General features: G+C 44.9%; 1 protein-coding gene across 1 annotated transcript; it reads left to right on the top strand.

Annotated features, from left to right (window-relative positions):
• Positions 1-4759: 4759 nt before the first annotated feature.
• Positions 4760-20871, top strand: LOC139263047 (transmembrane emp24 domain-containing protein 9-like). Its single transcript, XM_070878556.1, has 5 exons — positions 4760-4976; positions 12427-12527; positions 13172-13297; positions 16018-16164; positions 17477-20871. The coding sequence occupies exons 1-5, from the start codon at positions 4838-4840 to the stop codon at positions 17624-17626; spliced, it is 663 nt and encodes a 220-aa protein (XP_070734657.1). The 5' UTR covers positions 4760-4837; the 3' UTR covers positions 17627-20871.
• Positions 20872-22461: the final 1590 nt, after the last annotated feature.

Raw genomic sequence — 22461 nt, forward strand, 5'->3', positions numbered from 1 at the left:
GCATTGAGGGAAAATGGCACGTTGCCCACAAGGAACTATGCTCGGGTCGGGATTTTTGAAGCATTATAGATGGGGCCATACAGCATTGTGGACAAGGCAAGCCCGATGGTCTATGCCATAAAGCTTCCCCGCCGTACTAAGTGGTTCCACATCAACCAGTGCAAGCTGTACAACCCAGGGTCAGCCAACCACAGAGGCCAACCGGGAGGGGTGAACCGTCCTCAGGACAGGGACCCTCCGTTGGCCGCCCCCGATGGTGAAGGGCCCTCAGGGAATGTGGCAGGCTCAGAAACCGTGCCTATAGGGGCGGTGAATTGCAGTACTGGAGGGGCTATCTCACCCATCGTTTGGGATTCGGACGCACCCCCAGTAACCCAAGCCCTGAGAAGGACCCTCCATACACCACGGCCAAAGATACCGTGGTCACCGGCATCTGAACCTCAGCGATTCTACCCTAGGAGAAGGGCAGCCCGACAGGAAAGGCAGAAGGTCAGAAGTACAGAGGCCGCTCAGAGTAGGGACCACCAGCCAGCCGCCTCCAGCGGTGAGGGACTCACAGGAGCAGTAGCCACGAGCTGTCCCAGAGACAAGAGTCTCCAGCTCACCAGCTGCGGGGAAACCCTAGCACCCAGGCGGCTATCAGGCCGCACAAGGCATGGGCCTGACAGGGACTCACCAGGCCACCCGGAGACGGGTGGCGGTTGTACATAGCTCTAATTTTAGCTTAAGGATATTTTAAGGTTTAGTTTAGAATTGAGGGTAATATTGCAGTAATGTTTAGGTGATTATTTTGAGTTTGTCTTGTGTGTCAGCCAGCCTGAGAGCAGTTCTCAAGGGCAGGATCCAGACATTACCAGGAGACCAATTGATGTTGTTTAATTTTAATCTATGTTTTTTTCCTTCTGTAATGTGGTTGTACGTTGCCTATATGCTGGTGAATATAATGTAACTGAAATGAAATGTAACTGTGCTGAAATGCAATTGTAGTGATTGAACCCCCTCCAAGCTGGGAGGGTATAAATGTAAAAAGTTTGTACCTGTAAAGGGAAAAGTGTGCATCTGTGGTGATGTTGCATAAGTGTAATGCATTTTGGATATTAGTTTAGCTAATTTATGGGGAAGGTTATCTCTTGGGAGTCAGGAACTTTGCTCACCTCAAAGAATGATACCATAAGTGATATGGTATCACAAGGGGGAATGTAGAATTTACCAATATCTCGCAAAGATTCCAGGTATCTTTCCCCTACAGAGGAGAAGAATCCCTTTCTGGGCTTTTAAAATGAGTTTAAAGGGGCAGACGAAGCCTGCGGGGGATAAAAGGGGATGCATTCATGGAGACCCCCCCCAGTGTTTGGACTCATAGGAAAGGGAATTCAAAATGGACCTAAATTACAGAAGCTTGAGATCCCCTAAACATCTATTGGAAGGAGCATATCAATTTTAAGATTCTACAACATTTTGGCTGCAAAAAAAAATTTTACCAAATACAGGAGGTGGAGCCAAATTCGTGTATTAAAGACCCCAGACTGTCTGGGGGAACTATTCACCCTCTAAGAGATAATCGAATTACCCAATCAAGCACAATGGAAATCATGGTCAAGAAACTGGACAATTCTAAAACAATGCAAAACCACTGATAGCACATTCTCACACCCTAATCGAGTTACTGCTGACAAAGGAGACATTTGAAAATCAGTGGACAGAACAGTTCAAACAGAGCCCAAGAGATTTGATGGGAGATAACGGAGCTTTTTTTTTGGAATATATCTATCCCCCAGTTTTACAAGGAAAGACCAGCAAGGAGCAGCACGCAGAGGAGCAGAACTAAAAGCTAGCAGAACACAGGAAAACTAGCAGAACTCAAAACTAGCAGAACAAAAAGCTAGCAGAACACAGAAAGCAGGACACAGACTTGAACAGCAGAACACAGACTCAAACACAGACAGACACAAGCAGCCGGAGGTGGGGAGTGAAGAAATGGAGTGGTGAAGGAAACTACAAGAAATCATCAAGGACCGACCGAGCACAAGGCCCACGAAATGGAAGGTTGTCAGCAACCAAAGTGACAACCCGGGTCTCCACAACCAGCGAAACGACCAACCAAAACCAACTCAGCAAAAACCGAAGAATCGACACTTATTTCCACTCTACAATCTACTTCGGAACGACCAACGGATAAGAAATTACCAAAAGGGACTAACTAAAACTATTCCTAACCAAAGAAAGTGGGTACTTACCCCATATATCCAAAACGCAACTTACCGCATCAACGGACGCACCCCAACCGAAGACTACGCAGTCCGAAGTCCTCTCCTCCGACCGGGGTACGGCTCGCCTAGAAGGCCAAGTGCAGCAAACCCCGAAACCGCGATTCACCGGCAACTGTCAAAAGGGATTGGTGAGCATAGCCCCTGAACCCCCCAGAGCTATAACTTCGTTAGTTAGGGGAATTGGGAGGAGGGAGGCTGGGATAACTTGTGTAAATGTATCTGCATTCGCCTTTTTACCTCATTTAGAGTTTGAGCTGTATTCTTTTCCCCACAGACTGTAATTGGACAATTTATTCAATGTGTTGTACCCCTCAGTGTGTATTGGTTTGTGTGTGTTATTAAAGGTGTGCCTTTTACTTCTTTGTAAACACAATAAAGCCATACCTGCTTCCTACCTTGAAACCGATCGTCTGTCCAAGTCTGTCACAGTCCCTTCATAATTCCAGTGTCTAGAACCAAAGGTGTGGGAGCGATTCGGAACCGCTCATATAAGGTCAGAAGGGAAAGCTGACCCCCTGCAAACCACCCCTTACAGCAGCCCTGTAGGTTATGGCACTTTAAGTGCACATCCAAGTATTTTTTGAATGTGGTGAGGGTTTCTATCTCTACCACCCTTTCAGGCAGTGAGTTCCTGACCCCCACTAACCTCTGGGTTAAGAAATTTCCCCTTCTATCTCCTCCAAACCTCCCCCAATTACTTTAAATCTACGTCCCCTGGTTGTTGGCCCCTCTGCCAAGGGAAACAGGTCCATCCTATCCACTCTATCCAGGCCCCTCATAATTTTATACACCTCAATCAGGTCTCCCCTCAGCCTCCTCTGTTCCAAAGAAAACAGACGCAGCATCTCCAATCTTTCCTCATAGCCAAAATTCTCCAGTCCAGGCAACATTCTTGTAAATTCATGTTTATATAGTGACTCGGTTAGTTGTTCAAGGTGCTACTGTTGACTTGCTTAGTCGCTGGATCACCATGACACTTGGACCCCTCAGACAAAGATGGGTAAAGGGAGAGAACTGGACAAATTGAACAATTATGGGGCTAAATTCCAGTCGGAAGCTTCCTTCGGACAAACACCTCCGACCCAAAAATTCTTTGCGAAAGTACCTGTTGATCCCGGAAGCGCCTTCGATTCCGGTTGGAGGCCTTCATTCGATGTGCAGCTTACGGGAAGAGGACTTCCCCGTACGCACGAAAGAGTTGGAATCACGTGGGCCTGGACCACCAATCACTCTGCAGTATTCTCATTGATAATAATGGGAACTCCGTTTCTCTGAGTTCACATTATTATTAATGAGAATAAATCCCTAAGACAAGAAACACATCACAATAAATAAATAAAACGCCTCACAATTGTTAAAATTAATTGAAATTAAAGTTAATTAAATGTTTTAGAAAACGTTTTTTTTTTACTTTTTTTTTACATGTTTTAAGACATTTTAAAATAAACTTACCTTTAACGGACAGGTTTTTTAACATAAAAATGTGTTTTTAAATTTATTTTTTCTATGTTTTAAAACTCTTATGCTGCTTTCACCAGGCATACGAGTTTGAAGGACATTCACTGGGCAAATAGCCCAATCTCAGCCGTGTGAATGTCCTTCCTGCGGGGGTGTGTTTGATCTGTCAAGAGAAATCTTGACAGATCGGAAAAGCTGGTTTTCGGCACATGCGCATCACACCCCGAAAACTGACTTTTGAGAGACTTCACCGTGTCCGTCCACACTTCATACGGACCTGGTGAGGCCGGAATTTTAGCCTCGTATCTTTTGAGATTGCCGCAAATTCTAAAAGTAGGGGACACTGGCTCAAGCTTAGACAAGGAACAGTTTAGATTTAACTACTTTCCATAGTGGGTGGTGCTGTGGAATGGACTGCACAGGTAGACAAAGAGGTGGATAAAGTGGAAAAAATTTAGGGAGTGTTCAATGAATAAAAGAGTGGACAATTGATGGGCAAGTTTTGTGAGACCAGCCTATGTGTTTCTATTGACTGATATGTCTGAACCTCCGCCCACCCCACAAAAGTGCATAAGTTAATTGGTGGATGTGCAAACAGATTTTTTTGGAGCAGAGATGTCTGATTATCAGGAAAAGCAACATTTGTGATCACCAAGAATAACAAATTGTGCAACTCCATTTTAACTTTTTACAACCTTAAAATAAATTCATTATTTAAGCCAAAATGTGAGCTTGGCAATCCCAATGACAAACCTGTAGGTCAGGGATACTCCAGACCATTAAACTGAACCTGCCCACATGATCCCTGAGAGGGCGACAAAGCGTATGGCACAAATAGCCAATCACTATGAAGAATAGTGAAAGCTGCCAATGAGATGAGCCACGGCAAAACGAAAGCGCCAATCACCATTGTCCAGCTTGCAACAATCCAATCAGTAAAGGGGTACGTGGCATTGTGATTGCCGCATGCGTATGACCAGCTCACTTTTCATCGCTACGCATGCGTGGTGTCGATTCGGCGCCACGGCGTGACCGGGCAGGCGCATGCGTGCACGTTTCCTCCCCCGGCGAGGGTTGTATGCAGGCGCAGTAGAAGTGCCTGAGTTAAGATGGCAGTCGGCGAGTGGCTTCGTTATTTGGCGCTGCTGCAGTTCGCCACCACATTATGTTCCGGCCTTTACTTCCATATCGGCGAGACCGAGAAAAAATGCTTCATCGAGGAGATACCTGACGAGACCATGGTGATAGGTAAATGGGAGGGCGGGGACTGCTGGGACCCCCTTGATATGACACGTACACTCTCTCGGGGCAGACAACTGGCCGGGCCGGGCCCCGGGCCTCGGGCCTCGGTCCTGAGCTCTGCTGCCCTGGCCAGGCTCACATATGGTGCTGGCTTGTTAACCGAGCAAGCAGGCAGCATCTTCAGCAGAGGCGGAGGAAAGTTTGCCAAACACTTTTTCGTGAAACAATGAATCTTGTAATTGGATCTCGGAGGTCTGAGAGGTCATTAGGTTTCTGCATTTAACCTCTTTGTATTAGTTGCTGTCTACTAATGTTTTAAAAAAAGGTTTCCTGTAACGATTCACTTTTTGCTTTGGTTAGGTGTCGTGTCATTATTTGTATGGTTCCCTTTATGCTGAAAATGTTTGAAAACCAGTGCTATATATTTGTCACCCTTTATATTCCTGGTGGAGTTAGGAAGAAGCATGAATTCTGGATGGCCTAACGATGAGTGAGTGGAAGACCAGTTTTGGTCACCAAAACATAAAGGTTTAACCCCTGGAGGTGATCTAGAGCGAAGCCACCGGGTTTGCCCTTGACATCAGGGCTAGAATGGTCAAACTTACATTATTCAGATTAGAGATGGTGACCTTTGAGTACTTAAGATAATAGCCCTATTCTAGTCTCCTACCCACTCTAGGCTGGGGTTGCCAACTCTGGTTGGATGCATTCCTGCAAGTTTCATCAGATGACTTCCTGCCTCCAATTGCCCTGCCCAGTCAAAGAGCCTTTTCCCCCCATCTTCAATATTCTTTGAACTAATTGTACTTAATTGGCTATAAAGTGCTTTGAGATGTCCAGTTGTTGTGAAAGGCTCTATATACCCCATGCCTGATACTAGACTCTCAAAACAAGCACTCTACTTGGCTCTGACACGACAAGTCCCAGGTGGGCAGAGGAAATGCTTCAAGGACACAAAGCCTCTGGAAAAAGTGCAACATCCCCACCGGGGAATCCCTGGCCCAAGACTGCTCAAAATGGAGGAGAAGCATCCGGGGAAGTCTCTTCGCTGGGAGCAAGTGGAGGAGCGCGTGACAACCCAAACACCCCACCCACCCATCCCCTCGACCACTATCTGCTCCACCTATGACTGAGACTGTAGGTCCTGCATTGGACTCATCAGTCACCTGAGAACTCAGTGTGGAAGCAAGTCATCCTTGACTCTGAGGGACTGCCTAAGAAGAAAGATAAATCCAAGTTCGTCTTTTCTCTTTAATAAATGGAAGTGTTCAAAGAAAATGGGGGTGGGGAGGAAACACTTTTAATGACTGATTTTTCTCCTGGGTTGTTCACAAGAGATTAATCTTTAATTTTTGCAAACTGCAGAGAAATCCTGGAGGGTTGGCAACCAAACTCTAGCCCTCAACTTCAAAGTCTTATTTCTGCCCTTCTCCTCCCTCTTCCTTCCCCCCACTTCCCCCCATCTCCCACCTCCCCCCCCACCTTCCCACCCCCCACCCACCTTCCCACCCCCCCTTCTCTCCCCCCCCCTTCTCTCCCCCCCCCTTCTCTCCCCCCCCCTTCTCTCCCCCCCCCTTCTCTCCCCCCCCCTTCTCTCCCCCCCCCTTCTCTCCCCCCCCCTTCTCTCCCCCCCCCTTCTCTCCCCCCCCCTTCTCTCCCCCCCCCTTCTCTCCCCCCCCTTCTCTCTCCCCCCCCTTCTCTCCCCCCCCCCTTCTCTCCCCCCCCCTTCTCTCCCCCCCCCCTTCTCTCCCCCCCCCCCCTTCTCTCCCCCCCCTTCTCTCCCCCCCCCTCCCCCCCCCCCTCCCCCCTTCTCTCTCTCCCCCCCCCCTCCCCCCTTCTCTCCCCCCCCCCCCTTCTCTCCCCCCCCCCCCTTCTCTCCCCCCCCCTTCTCTCCCCCCCCCTTCTCTCCCCCCCCCTTCTCTCCCCCCCCCCTTCTCTCCCCCCCCTTCTCTCCCCCCCCCTTCTCCTCCCCCCCCCTTCTCCCCCCCCCCCCTTCTCCCCCCCCCCTTCTCCCCCCCCCCTTCTCCCCCCCCCCTTCTCCCCCCCCCCTTCTCCCCCCCCCCTTCTCCCCCCCCCCTTCTCCCCCCCCCCTTCTCCCCCCCCCCTTCTCCCCCCCCCCTTCTCCCCCCCCCCTTCTCCCCCCCCCCTTCTCCCCCCCCCTTCTCCCCCCCCCCTTCTCCCCCCCCCCTTCTCCCCCCCCCCTTCTCCCCCCCCCCTTCTCCCCCCCCCCTTCTCCCCCCCCCCTTCTCCCCCCCCCCTTCTCCCCCCCCCCCCCTTCTCTCCCCCCCCCCCCCTTCTCTCCCCCCCCCCCCCTTCTCTCCCCCCCCCCCCCTTCTCTCTCCCCCCCCCCCTTCTCTCTCCCCCCCCCCCTTCTCTCTCCCCCCCCCCCTTCTCTCTCCCCCCCCCCCTTCTCTCTCCCCCCCCCCCTTCTCTCTCCCCCCCCCCCTTCTCTCTCCCCCCCCCTCCCTCCCCTTCCCCCCCCCCCTCCGCTTGATTTCTGCATGCTCTTGGCGACGAGATTCGAGGTGCTCAGCGCCCTCCTGGATGCTCTTCCTCCACTTAGGGCGGTCTTTGGCTAGGGACTCCCAGGTGTTGGTGGGGATGTTGTATTTTATCAAGGAGGCTTTGAGGGTGTCCTTGAAACATTTCCTCTGCCCACCTGGGGCTCGCTTGCTGTGTAGGAGTTCTGAGTAGAGCGCTTGCTTTGGGAGGCATGTGACCCGCCCAATGGAGCTGGTCGAGTGTGGTCAGTGCTTCGATGTTGCGGATGTTGGCTTCAACGAGGACGCTAATGTTGGTGCGTCTGTCCTCCCAGGGAATTTGCAGGATCTTGCAGAGACATCGTTGGTGATATTTCTCCAGCGATTTGAGGTGTCTACTGTATATGGTCTGTACTGTTAACTACTTTTTCACTGCCCTGCCTTGGATTTTTCAATACTTCCTCCTGCCCAGTGAAAGAGCGAAGCCAGCATCTTTAGACGCTGTCAGAATCTCTGTTCTCTTGCCACTAACTCCATCCCCCCTTCCCATCGGGCACAGGCTTAGCTGGAATGTTTACAGTCTTCGTGTCTCTTTTGATCTTGAGCTGATTTTCAGACTCCATATCCTCTCCATCACAAAAACTGCCTACTTTTACTTCAATGTTGCCAGCCTCTGCCCATACCTCATCCACAACACTGTTTAAATCATGTCTTTATCACCTCCAACTTGACGACTCCAATACTTTCCTTGCTGGCCTCCACCCTCCCTAAGCTCCCAACTCATCCAAAACTCTGTTGCATGTCCTTATTTTAAAGTCCTAATCCCTGATTTCTGCCAGATGGGCAGTGATAAATTTGCCCCATTTGCCTTTAAATCTCTCCATGGCATTACGGCGCCCTATCTCTGCAATTTATATCACCCAAGTGCTCTTACTCTGAATCCAACCGTGAGCATTTTTTTCCCACTCGCCTTACTAGATTTTTAGCCAAACTTTCAGCCATTGAGGTCCTATTTTCTACCTTTCACCCTTCCACCTATCTGTTTAAAAGATCTCAAATCTCATTTCTTTGACGCCTCTCAATTTCTCCCTTCCTGGCTATGTGTTCCTTTTGCCTGTCTGTGAAGCACTGAGACTTTTTACATTTAAGGTGCTTTACCCCATTCAATGCAAGTATTTATAAAGGTAAATGTGAAACACTACCTCAAGTTGAACCATCACAGTAAGATAGGGAGGTGGTGGTGACAGTGGGATTGTTGAGTGCAGGTTCAAACTGGTGAACGGCATATTTAGAAACGGTTCCAGGAAGTTCTTCAAACGGGTGATAAACATGTGGAATTGGCCATCAAGCAGTGGTGGAATCATACAAGAAGCCATTAGATGCTGTGATGGGAGGATGTTCTGTTCTTTATGAATGGATGAGCTTAAATAGGTTTATTGACCTTCCTGTCTCTATCTACTGATCTTTAGGGCTGAGGCTTTTATTTGTATTGTTGCAGATGTGTTTCCCCGCAGATCTTAGTTTAGGTAGTAAACTTGCAGAATTGGCTTTATTTACAACTTTAAAAAAAAATGAAGTTGTGAAGAGTGAGGACGGTCCATTCAAAGACTGTATCCTTTCATTTGTGAGTCGTGGCTCAACAGGAAACAAATGATGAGATTACACTTATTGAACAAGAATGATGCTTAGATTCTGGTCAGTGTTCTTTTCCTCCCCTCCTTTTTTATAAAAAAAATACCAGTGTGATGTGTAAAATTCTGTGCTGGACACTTCAGCCTGTGCCTTTGGGGGGAAAAAGGCACGGGTTTGTTTAACTTAATGTGCTCCTCTTATCCCTTGATTATAAACTTGTCCATTGGTAGACTGTCCTGCTCGGACACATTTTTGAACTGTCAATTGATCTGGCCAATCTTCAATATTTGGCTTTGGATATGCTCCAAAAACTCCCTTTGGTCCAGTTTGCAGTGGAAAAATACTCTTTTTGGGGGGAGGGGGGTAGGGGGGTAGGGATTTGCTTTCACTTCAAAAATGCATAGGAGTTGGATGGAAGAAGAAACATGCTAGCTTTAGTTTTGAAATAAAATTCTCTAAACAGATAAACTGGAGAGAGCAAATTAAAATTAAAACTTCAAAAATAGAATGGGGAAGAGGCCGCGAATAGAAGTCTTGCTGCTAGTCTTTTATTCCTGTTGGAAATGTTGACATTTTTCCACGACAATTCTGCTGGTAGTGAACTCTGACTGGAGATTGAAAGTGTGTAACAAGTTTGCATGACTGATGATGGTGTTATATTGTGTTTTGTCACTTTGTAATCTTGTATTTTACAATCTCACAGTACATTAAAAAGAAAGACTTGTACTTGTCATCGTTGTCGTCATCATGGGCAGTCCCTTGGAATCGAGGAAGACTTGCTTCCACTCTTAGCATGAGTTCTTAGGTGGCTGTACAGTCCAATACAAGAACCACAGTCTCTGTCACAGGTGGGACAGATAGTGGTTGAGGGAAAGGGTGGGCAGGGAGCCTGGTTTGCCGCAGGCTCCTTCTGCCTGCGCTTGATTTCTGCATGCTCTGTGACGATACTCTGAGCTCAGCGCCTTCCCGGATGCACTTCCTCCACTTAGGGCGGTCTATGGCCAGGGGCTCCCAGGTGTCTATAGCACCTTTCACAATCTCTTTTCAGCAAATGAAGGACCTTTTTGAAGTGTAGTCACTGTTGTAATGTAGGAAATGCGGCAGCCAATTTGCACACAGCAAGCTCCCACAAACATCACTCTGATAAAGACCAGATAATGTGTTTCTTTAGTCAGGTATTCTCTGCCTGATGGTGAGTGCTGTAACCCTGAATGACCATCTATGTTTGCTTTTTTCAGTAAGCCACTTCCTGATGCTGCTGTTATCATAGCCCTGATCTATTGAGTATCATCTTCCTGTTGTACAGGCTGCACGATTTTCGCAGTGCATTTTATCCCCCACGGAGTTCCTGAAATTCTGCAAAGTTAGGGAAATCTGATCACTTGGATAGAAGCTTCCATAATCTGTAGAGCACTTTTGCATAAATCATCGGTTCGTGCAGTTTTGGTGCAGAGTCTAGAACTCCTGGGGGAACAACACGCAAACGTTTAGCTCTAGTAGTGATGCAAAGCTCAGGTGGGTGTAAAGGTGGTTTGCAACAACTGGAGGTAATGAGCTCTGCAGCAAGGTTTTAAACAGGAAAGCTGGTCTATTCTTTTCTGGTTCATTATCGGCCCTGGATTAGGTTCTGTTCAGTTACAAAAGAGCTGTGCTGCTGTTGGTCTAATGTTGGGGAAAGTGCTTGTGATTCCAGCAAACTTCTGGACACCTCCCAACAGAGATGCAAGTCTCCTTTTTAAAATTAAAAATAAAATACTAGCCCCTCCAAATGGTCCAGAACAGGGTTGGATAATTATTTGGGCTGGAGAGCCACTTAACAAGTTTTGTGAGCTGTTGAGGGCTGCACTCCAATGTTCCCATTAAGCTGTGCCGTCGTGCAGTGGTCTGGAGGTCCTGTGCAGGCTGCTCAGCGGCTTTTAATTTAATAGCTGTGTTAATACAGTAATAGCGCAATTAAATTGGTCACCAATTACCTAACGGGCAGAGAATGTTAGTGAATAAATCTGTTAACTAACTTACTAATTACCAGTTGGTATAAATAATCAGTGTTAAATAAATAAATTTGAGATAATTAAAATGCTAATTGGTAAACATCAGTTTTGCATTAATTAGTTCTTTGGTAGCTAATAACTGGTTAACAGGTATCATCCATCAGTCACCCCATTACTGGAGGTTGGGCCTGGCCGTGGGAGACGGGCTTGCACCCTCCCTGCTCATGCACTTACCACTCTCCCCCGGTTTAGGGGCTGCATTGCCGTTGGTAAAAAGGCCTTACCCAGTGGAGCCGTGGCCTAATCCGCGACTCCTGACCACCTCAGCCACCCGTCTCCGTATCTTCGCCTCCCGTCCGCAAGTGGGAACATAGAGGCAACATAGCTTTTTGCTATGTTGGCTCCCCTGCTGCCTTGGAGACAGACCCGCCTCCTGACGTCACATGGGACAGGGTCAGGCTAGGAGTCGGGTATGGCGGACGTTCGGCTTCGAAGCCAGGCCTTGGCGGGCCGGATAGAATCCATTAGTGTGTCGAATACTGTTTGTGGGCCATATATTGCCTGCCACTGGTCAAGAAGGGTGAAACCGCCACCTGGTGTAATGCTAAGCTGTGCAAAGCAGAATAGTCTCTGGTTCAGTTCCTCCTCTGTGCCCAGTTAGCTGATCTCCTGAGCTATAAAGTGGGAAAGTGATCAGTCTGCTTTTGTATAAGTCCTGATCAGTATCCAGTGATGTCTGGTGGCAAGGCCGTCTCTTTTTCTCTCTAACCCTCCCCCCAAACCATCCTGTTTGAATAGCCTGTAGGACTTCTGATTTAAGCTCGCATGTGAAGGCTGGTCATCTGAGCGAGTTACTGGAGGGCCTGTAAACCTTCGTCCCAGCAGCAGTTGGAGCCTTCAGGAGAGGGGAGAAAAATGCTCTTGTACAGTCTAAAATGACCATGCTCTGATTCTGCCTCCTTTTCCTCCCCCTCCTTTGAGACCATTGTGGTTTGAATATTTTAATAAGATGCTGTCCAAATATTACTGGTTAAAAGCTGAAAATGTTTTGGTTTAGTTTAATAAGTTAGTAATTCACATTTAAATTTTACTTTTATAACTCTGCTTCAATTTCCACACCCCTCCTCTCCCAAACATCCTTAGGTTGGAGGGTGGTGTAAGGATTGTGCTTATTTACATGACCAAGATCAGCGGTTGGTCAGCAGGAGGCTTGTTTAAGCAATGAATGTGTCTTTGACCACTTTCCGTTTCTTCCTCTTATCCCACCTGATGGCTGCTGCCTATTGAAAAGTTGGTGTGTAATTTAGCAATTGATAGGATTAACGCTCAGTTTGTTTCAATTGATATTTTCAGGCAATTACAAAACTCTAATGTATGACAAACAGAGGGAGGAGTACCTGCCTTCTCCTCCAGGACTAGGAATGTTTGTGGAAGTGAAGGATCCCGATGAAAAGGTACAATATATTCAAGCTGAGAAAGCCAAACCTGTTTGGTCACTTCAAGAGAACTATCTACTGGTTTTAAGAGATTTTCTCTCTAATCTTAAATGACTTTTTCAAGTGATTTTTGTGCTCTAGGTGAAAGATGTTCGTACTGGGAAATTTAATATTTTTGTACTTTATTTCCTTCCAAGTCGGGTTTGATGCAGCATAAAACCGTTGGCTATTGTGGGGTGAGATTTCCATTTGCTATATCAGATAAACTAATTTTTTCAAGAACAAGATTAACGAAACAAAACAAAAATAACCCCACGGTTGTGAGATTGTGTCATTAGATAATAAATGGGAAGATTATCATTTAGTTTTCAATGACAGGCCAGATGCGAGATTGTTGGTTCACAGTGCATGGGGCCCCCAAAGCTACAGGAGCTCACCAGTCCTTTTAATGAAAGGGCTGTGAAGCATTTTCTATTATATATGCTGCCTCTAGTACCCACAGCACTCTGCTGTCATTATACAATCATCCAGAAATGATTCCAAATACTGTGTACCCACAACCTTTTTTAGGTTTTATCAGCAGAACAATGTTTAAAAGGGGAAGAATGGACCTAAAATCAAATGCAGGACTAAAGATTTAATGTCTCTTTTACTCTCTATAGGTCATTCTCTCAAGACAGTATGCTTCTGAGGGAAGATTCACATTCACCTCCCATATTCCGGGAGAGCATCAGATCTGCTTGCACTCCAATTCCACCAAACTCTCCCTGTTTGCATCGGGAATGCTGGTAAGGAAAGAGCTTGTAAGAATAATACAGCTTCATGGGCGAAGAGTAGGATAAAATGAGTAATAAATATTGATTGAAACTTTTATATAGAATTTACAGCACAAGAACAAGTCTTTTGGTCCAACTGATCTGTGCCAGTATTTATGCTCTACACAAGTCTTCACCCACCCCACTTCATCTAATCCTATCTGCATATCCTTTTATTCTTTTTTCACTCATTTACTTATCTAGCGTCCCCTTGAAGTGAATAGCATAGATGCATTTAACAACTCCATGTGGTAGTAAGCTTCACATTCTAGCCACTCTTGAGTAAAGAAGTTTCTCCTGAATTCTTTATTGGGTTTATTAGTGCCTATCTTGTATTTATGGTGCTTGGGTTTGGACTCCCCATTAGAGAGAAAGGAAGGTGTGCATTTATATAGCACCTTTCAGGCCCTCAGGACATCCCAAAGCGCTTTACAGCTATTGAAGTACTTAAGTGGAAACGTCTTCTCTGTGTTTAACCTATCGAATCCCATCATAATTTTAAAGACCTCTAATGGTCACCCCTCAGCCTTACCATTTCTAGGGAAAAGTCCCAGCCCATTCAGTCTTTCTTGGTTGTTATAACCCCTTATTTCTGATATCCTTGTAAATCTTTTTTGTACCTTCCTTCATACCTCTCTATCCTTGTAATATGGAGACCAGAACTGTACACATTACTATTAAGTGTTGCCTCACCAAGGTTCTATAAAGTTTAACATAAAAGGTAAAGGCCTTTTTTCCAATGTTTTCCCCCGCCCAATAATGGGTAAGATCTGTACTGATTTCAGTGTTGTAACCATGACTAAATACGTTGGTGTGAGTTGGAGTCTCTGCTTTCCTTACCATGGAGACACATCCAATGCATTCTGTAATAATAGTTATACTCCAACAAAAATGTTACTGATAATTTTTATCTCTTACTCAGTTCTACATCGGTCCCTTTACCCAGAAGAAATCTTTGGGCTCCTTGTAGTTGGGTTGGGGGAGGGGGAATGACTATGATTTTACTTAGATATATCATGCATTGCCTTCAAATGTATACAATCCGATACAGTGGGACAGAATGGCCTTGGACCCCTCTGGCTATGAAAATATTTTGTAACCGTATTTGATTACCAGTTAAGCTACCTAGTTTAAAATAGCTTTTATCCAGTGCTGTCAGTGTGAGCCACAATTGTTCATTTAAAAAAAATATATAAAATTCCCCCCCCCCCCCCCCCCCCCCCCTTGAAATGTTTGTCAGAGATGGGCAACGTCTTAATTTTTGTGGGAGTTAAAGGTATCTTGGGAAATTTTATTCTTGTATAACATAAGAAATAGGAGCAGGAGTAGGCCATACAGCCCCTCGAGCCTGCTCCGCCATTTAATACGATCATGGCTGATCCGATTATGGACTCGGATACACTTCCTTGCCCGCTGCCCATAACCCCTTATTCCCTTATCGGTTAAGAAACTGACTGTTTCTGTCTTAAACTTATTCAATGACCCAGCTTCCACAGCTCTGAGGCAGCGAATTCCACAGATTTACAACCTTCAGAGAAGAAATTCCTCCTCATCTCTGTTTTAAATGGGCAGCCCCTTATTCTAAGACTATGACCCCTAGTTCTAGTCTCCTCTATCAGTGGAAAAATCCTCTCTGCATCCACCTTGTCAAGCCCCCTCAATCTTGTATGTTTCAATAAGATCACCTCTCCATTCTTCTGAATTCCAATGAGTAGAGGCTCAACCTTTCCTCATAAGTCAATGCCCCCCCCCATCTCTGGAATCAACCTAGTGAATCTTCTCTGAACTGTCTCCAAAGCAAGTATATCCATTCTTAAATATGGAAACCAAAACTACATGCAGTATTCCAGGTGTGGCCTCACCTATACCCTGTATAAACTGTAGCAAGACTTCCCTGCTTTTATACTCCATCCCCTTTGCAATAAAAGCCAAGATTCCATTGGCCTTCCTGATCACTTGCTGTACCTGCACACTATCCTTTTGTGTTTCATGCACCAGGACCCTCTAGGGGTCAGTCTCTCAAATTCAGGCTGATGTCCCTCACTCATAGAATAGAACAACATAAAAGGAGGCCAATTAGCCTATCGCATCTGCGCTGGCTCATTCAATGAACAATCCAGTTAGTCTGACTCCCCTGCTCTGTCCCTGTATGCCTACAATTATTTTCTCCCAAGTATTTATACAATTCACTTTTGAAGGCTGCTGTTGAATCTGTATCTATCAGCCAGTGCATTCTAAATCCTAATCACTCATGTAAAAATGTTTTTCGTCGTGTCGTCTCTGGTTCTTTTGCTAATCACCTTAAATGTGTGCACCCTCATTATCGACCCTCCAGCCATTGGCAACAGTTTCTTTTTATTTACTCGACCTAAACCTGTCATGATTTTAAACACTATCAAATCTCCTCTGCTCTAAGGAGAACAACCCCAGCTTCTACCGTCTTTTCACCTCCTCCCTCTGCCACCCGCTGCCAATCCTAACCCACTGTTCAGTAAAATAACCAGAGCACGGTTGAATCATATTAAAGAGGCATTGAAAAGTAGCTGTGGGCTCCTAAATGCCTATGTAATTCCCTCCCTATCAATGGTACTGAGCCATACAAACCAGGAAGCTCCCAGCTTTATTTGCATTTCTGATGAGTTAATTGATCGTTGCACTGAGGGCACCTTCAGTAATGTTTTTTCTCCCTGCAGCGGGTTCATTTGGACATCCAGGTTGGTGAACATGCCAATGATTATGTTGAGATTGCAGCAAAGGACAAGCTCTCAGAGCTCCAGCTCCGTGTGAGGCAACTGATTGAACAGGTGGAGCAAATCCAGAAAGAGCAGAACTACCAACGGGTATGTGAGAGGGGCGAGGGCTAAAACATAACTATAGGGGGAGTAAGTAAGGGAGCAGGGGCATAACTATAGGGGGTACGTGAGGGGGGCAGGGACATAACTATAGGGGGTACGTGAGGGGGGCAGGGACATAACTATAGGGGGTACGTGACGGGGGCAGGGACATGGCAACAACCAAAGTAGAAAGTGAGGGCAGGAGTACAATGACCTGAAAGGGAGGGAAGTAAACCTCAAACAGTAATTATGAAGAAAGAGATGGATATGAGGCAGCAATAAAATTGGACAGAAAAGTAGTAGCCTGTGCATCGTGGGAGCGGGAAGGGGTCAGTAAGTTTAGTACCACAAGGCATGGTGCATTTAATCACTAAACTGTTGGGCAAGCTGATCAGTACTAAAACAAAGTAATAAGGAACTGCTAATTTAGCAGTAAATATACAGATGTCTCCAGCATTTAGGATTGTGACAGTTCAGTGCCCCTGTAATAACTTATTGTAGGGAGTGGTGTATGAGGAACACCAGAATGAAAAACGAGGAAATAAATATTATTCCTTTTAGCCAGGGGGCACTTGCTTAATTTGTGTGTTGGTACCCTCAAAAAAAAAACAAGGATATTTGTTTGAAAGTTTCTGTTTGTGCTCCCCCCCCCCCCCCACCCCCTTAATCAGGGGGCATTTGAGTTAACGATTTATGTTTTACAGATTACAACAAATAGTTGAGCCTTTCATGGGGAGTGAAACATTTCAAGAACATTGGATGAAGTTAGAGTTTTATTTCCTATTGCAATCACACTTGCAATTTATTTTTGTATATTTGAGTCTATAACACAAACTGGTTAAGACGTAATAGGGTTTCTGGCGGGAAGTAATGATAGAATCTGACCATGAGGTAGTTGGATTCATATCAGTAGAGCTATAGAACACAGTGCTTCCGAGATTGTAATATTAGTTCTCTGCACATTTCAAATGTGGATGTGGGACTCAAACCTCTCGAGTTACTTTCCCTGCTTATTGTTCAACAAAATATTCAAAAATGTTTGAGTTGCCTTTTTTTGTTTTAAATGCTTTTTTTTTAAGAATGCTTTGTTCTTTTGATGTTTGATTACATCTGTTGTAATGACCTGATCTATAGAGTAGTGTCCTACTTTTGGAAAAAGCTGAAGATGTATTCGTGCAGCTGTGAGGCTTTATTATAAAATGGCTGCCTAGACCCTGCATTTGTTAAACCTGGGATAATGTAATGGACACTGTAAAATATGGCCTCCTGTGCTATAAGTATGTGATTCTATATCCTGAATTTTTTTTTTCTGTTCCAGTATCGTGAGGAGCGTTTCCGGGTGACTAGTGAGAGCACTAACCAGCGTGTCCTGTGGTGGTCAATCGTGCAAACACTGATCCTCATTCTGACTGGAATCTGGCAGATGAAGCATCTGAAAAGCTTCTTTGAGGCCAAGAAACTGGTGTAGGTCATGATTGCAATGACCTGTATTTAATTTGGTTTAAATGCAATACAAAGCTGATCGGCCAAAGGCACGTTTTCAATTACACAATTCAAGTCGTGGCTCATTGGATTTTGCCCAATTCCGTCCCCCTTCCCCCCCCCCCCCCCCCCCCATCCCCCAACCTTCATGACATGCAGTGCCTCCTAATAATGGATCCTGGCAAGTAATGGATATTGTTACCAGTTGGGTTTTTGGAAAGAAGCTTTGACTGCCAAAAAGGCAGCTCTGTCCAACCTACATCAAACGGTTGGAGTTGAACATGCTTTGTTGCTTCTGGGCCCCCAGTATCTTGTTGTCAAGCCACTGTACATCTATTTTTTCATCTGACCAAAACTTTGCTGCAATAATGGAGTATTCAAAGTGGAGTTTTGCAGTACTTTAATGTGCTATGGTGTGTATTCCTTTCCCCATCCACTGCAGCAGTTGAGTTTGTTAAATCCATTGACTAATCTTAACAATTTTTGAAACTATTAAGCGCTAAACAATGTCCTGTGAACTTCCCTTTAAGGCTTAAATAGTCCCTCTCTTGTGTGACCTTTTTCAGTTAAACTATCCCTATATATTGTGCAGTGGCAGCCTCAGTGTGATCATGGAGGTATGATAGTTTTAAGTGTTACCAGACTGGGCCTGTCTGTATGACTAAGCAACAATTAGATTATTTATAATTCTCTGGTTGGAATTGAATTCCTCTGACTTTTTAAGTAGGGTTAGGGCAACACTGCTGAGCAATTTTGTGCTCTGGTTTGCTTGTAATGTTCTCAAATATAATTTATTGAACTGCCATTTGTCTTTGTAATTGGAAATATTGTTTTTGGTCATGTGTAAATCATTGAGGGATAAAGATGTAGGAACCACTGTGGGGATGTCTGTTTGAACTTTGGTAGGAAAGGGCTGGTAACATTTATGGAGCTGCACTTGATTCAGATTGTGTGTAGGCAACTGTAAATATTTGTAGCCAGTCTGCTGGTGATCAGGGATCCAGTAGCACACTGGCAGGATTAGAAATTGGAGATGTTCCTCTCACCCTGACTGCATTCAAGTTGTTAACATTTGGAGCACAACTGCATTAACCCAATAAGCATTTGTACTGTAGGCTTGTAAAGTTTTGAACTTTGCTTTTTATGGATTGATAGAGGTTGGGTGGAAATTTCATTAGATTGGTAGGGGCTTTTCTTTTTCTTCATGGAATGTTTTCTCTACTCTTCCCTCTTTTTTTTTTTTATTGGGGTAGATGAATGAGTGTGGTGGTTACTACTTTCTGATGTTGTCAACAGGAGGTGCCTTCACTATGATAAGCTGACCCCATTGGGTTGCATTCATCAGGTTTTCCAGTTTGAGATTCTGTTTGGCAGAATAGCAGACAGGGAGCTGAGATCTGTACATACTAATCCAGTAGACTAAGGTTCTCCATATGATGTAGGGCATCCTGCTGAGTCTCTGTCAATTGATTCACACACTTGAGTACACCCCATCATTAAACTGTGCTTGATGGGAAACCAATTTGATTGCTCTGGCCCAGATAAAATATCCCAGCTTGCTCGTTTATCATTTCCTTGAATGTCTGGGCATCCATGATCCACTGCCGCTGGCACCTTGGTATCTTGTCGGCAGATTGCTCTAGGAGAAGTGCCAGAAATATAACTCCGTGCAAACTGCTCCAAAAGCTGAGGTAATAGTCCCATCTCTGAGGACTAGTTTCTTTAGGTTGCTTGGCATGATTCCCACTGCTTCCAAACCAAATGCCATGCTGTATTATAAATCATGCCTGATGACTTTTGAGCCCTGTATTTAGTTTGTCGTTCCTACACTCTCAACCTTTTCAACCGTACTGACAGATTGAAAAAATTGAATGTTAATAAATAGATGTGATGCCTCCCCTTTCAAAGAAATAATTTTCCACTCATTATTTTGGAAGAATACCACATTGGGTGGCTAAATCAGTTTGTATTAATCCAATAGAGCAAGGCACTCTAGATAATGTAAAAGCAAAATACTGCGGATGCTGGAATCTGGAGTAAAAACAGAAAATGCTGGAAATCTCAGCGGGTCAGGCAGCATCTGTGGAGCGAAAGCAGAGTTAAAGTTTCGGGTTGACGAAACGTTATCTCCACAAATGCCTGACTGAGATTTCCAGAATTTTCTGTTTTTACTCCAGATAATGTGGTGCTTACTGCTGAATATTGACGTGAACCAATTCACAGTAGTCACGATCATCTCTTAAGTCCTCAGTGCTGGTTTTCTCAACTGCCTCTAGGCAGGACTATCAACTGTGCGCTGCTCCATGGCAACTTTGGTGCTGCAGTGTAACCAGCAGTCCATTAGCATGCAGCAAACTGAGCTGATTGCAGTAGTGCTTATGGGGGATAGAGGGAATGAGTGAAGAAAAGGCTTCATCCTAGAGGTCTACCTAAGTCTGAAACAGTGATGGGCACACTGATGACTTGGACCAGCAGTTGCGTTGAAAAGTGGGTTTGCCTGGGTTGCAGACTTTTACTCTGCTGACTAATTAATTTGCCAGGAAAGATGCTATTGTGTTGCTGCAGGTTAATGGCATTTCATACAATACCTTTTCTCTCTTCAAAAGCATCTGTAAAGGAGCTGTGGATTGTAGAGTGCAAGTTACATGGCGCTGTTCTTAAGTTGTGCTAAAGGCTGGAAAATAGATTGTTTAATCCATTACTTGCACCCTTGATATCTTTAGATAAGAGGTTTTCCTGTAAATAACAGCATATATTTAAGGATTGTTATGGGTGTAGTGTGTTAAAAGTGAAAACAAATTGAGAGCCAAAGTGTGCACTGCTTGGAAACAATCCTAATCTGTTAAATCAGGTAAAGGGTTGGAACATGGACCAGGGGCGACCACTGCAATTGAGCAATGCGCCTGCCTCGGACAGATATCTCTAGAGACCTCTGTTGTAATAACGCACTAGAGCCAGTTCATTGATTACACGTGTTGAAGAAATATAGTGCCTCGGAATGTAAATTTCTGCTTGTTACTTTTTCTTCAAGTTAATGCTTTCAGTTCTTTTATTCCATCCCCTTAATTTCTTTTTTTGGAATTTGTGGACATTGCATAGAGATTACATTGCTTAATGAGATTTGCTCCTCTGTATGTTGCAGTAATTGACATGTACAAGTTCTCTTCGTTACTGCTACCATGGACCACTTTTCATAAGTTCTCATTTTTGAAATAAACTATTTCCACCTTTTTTGTTTTTTTTTAAAGTTTCTCATTCATGCTGACTACCTCTGAACTAGGCACATAAAATCTGTGCGTCTAAAAACAAAACTCTGAATTGCTGCGAGATCATTGTAACTGGGAATACTTTCACGTATGCCAATTGCCTAAATACCCTGCTTGAACTGAGTCCTTACACATGCAGAATAGTCTTTGTTATAGTAGATCCGGGTTTGTCTTAATGGAGAGGTGCAAGTAACACCACTCACTGGGCTTTTTGTTTTGACTGCCCCAGACCTATACATGTTGTGGCTAGTTTTATTGCAGTGCCAGGACATGTGTGCAGGCTGCCCTCTGAACTGTGGTGTTGGGACAGTGCAATTGGATGATGAGAAAATAACTTGCATGATATCAGCAAAAGGAATCTTGGTTGGAAGTCAATTAGCCACTTGCACCGTTGCCCATTTCATCATTTGTTGGGTACATCTATACATTGGATTAATCAAAAGCACATTGTAGCCCAGTGACTGCATTAAACTACGACTGTGTGTTCCCCAATGGCTTACTGCTGAGTCCTGTGATATTGAGCCATACAGACCAAGTACTCCTAGTCAGATCCCTGATCAGAAGTGAATTACCGGACCTTGGCTGGAGTGCATATGAACATGTGAACAATGATGGACAGGTAAAGAGCATCTGGTCCATCGAGCCTGTCCCACACAATTGCAATATCTTGTATATCCCAACAGAAGTGGCCTCAGCACCCCGGGCTACGAAAGGAGGAGCAAAATGTAGCCACGGTTTTTGACTGCTGTCCACTCTTTGCTGGATCCTGCATGTGAATTTTGAGAGGACAGGATCGGGCTCAGCTTCGACGTGTTCAAGTAAATAGCCTCCTGATCCATGCTTTCTAGGTTCACGAATGCAGAACGACTACTTGATTGAGGTAGTGGAGGGCTGTGAACACTCGTGTATCTCTAGAGAGAGGTGGGCAGAAAACTGGGAGGAAAGAAAAGCTGTGATTTGAATTTAAAGTCAAAGTTCATTGATTATTAATACACTGGAATTTAAAAAAAGCAAGTAGATGTGGATTGTATTCTGATTTGGTTTATGTTTGGATGAGGGATTCTGTACAACAGGACGCAGTGGGACCCAGGTGGGTATGTTGGACTTGTGTATCTGCATTTGATACTCATTTCTTGAGCTGACTGCACTCTGATTTGGATGTCTGTTCAGTATTTAAACTTTGCAGTCGGAATTGCTGTATGAGTTTTTAAAAAGCAATAAGATGGCATTTGTAAGAATCATTTTTAAACTGATTTTATTTTTCACTTAATATTTAATAAAAGTGTTCATATATCCATCCTCCATTGTCCTTTTTGTGCCTGCAGACTCCAGTTTTTCAGTATTGCCCTGAAAGCCTGGCTGGAATTGGGGTCCTAAAGTTTACACTGGCTGAGTCCTCGGACCCAACCCTGTTCCCATCAGGAAATGATTGTGGATACTTCTGGTTCCGGGTTTGTTTTTTTTTTAAATGGAGATGCTGGCAAAATGCTTTTGTGTATTGCTGTATGAGACTTGGTTTAGGGAAGTGGGAAGAGTTTAAAATTTAGCCCAAACT

This window comes from Pristiophorus japonicus, chromosome 4, assembly GCF_044704955.1.
Source record: "Pristiophorus japonicus isolate sPriJap1 chromosome 4, sPriJap1.hap1, whole genome shotgun sequence".
NCBI classification, from domain to species: Eukaryota; Metazoa; Chordata; class Chondrichthyes; family Pristiophoridae; genus Pristiophorus; species Pristiophorus japonicus.

Excerpts from the sequence above, each read along its gene's own strand:
- LOC139263047 (XM_070878556.1), top strand. The coding sequence starts at position 4,838 with ATGGCAGTCGGCGAGTGGCTTCGTTATTTGGCGCTGCTGCAGTTCGCC. Across the intron at positions 12,528-13,171 it reads TGAAGGATCCCGATGAAAAG|GTCATTCTCTCAAGACAGTA; the intron begins GTACAATATATT and ends TACTCTCTATAG. Across the intron at positions 13,298-16,017 it reads TGTTTGCATCGGGAATGCTG|CGGGTTCATTTGGACATCCA; the intron begins GTAAGGAAAGAG and ends TTCTCCCTGCAG.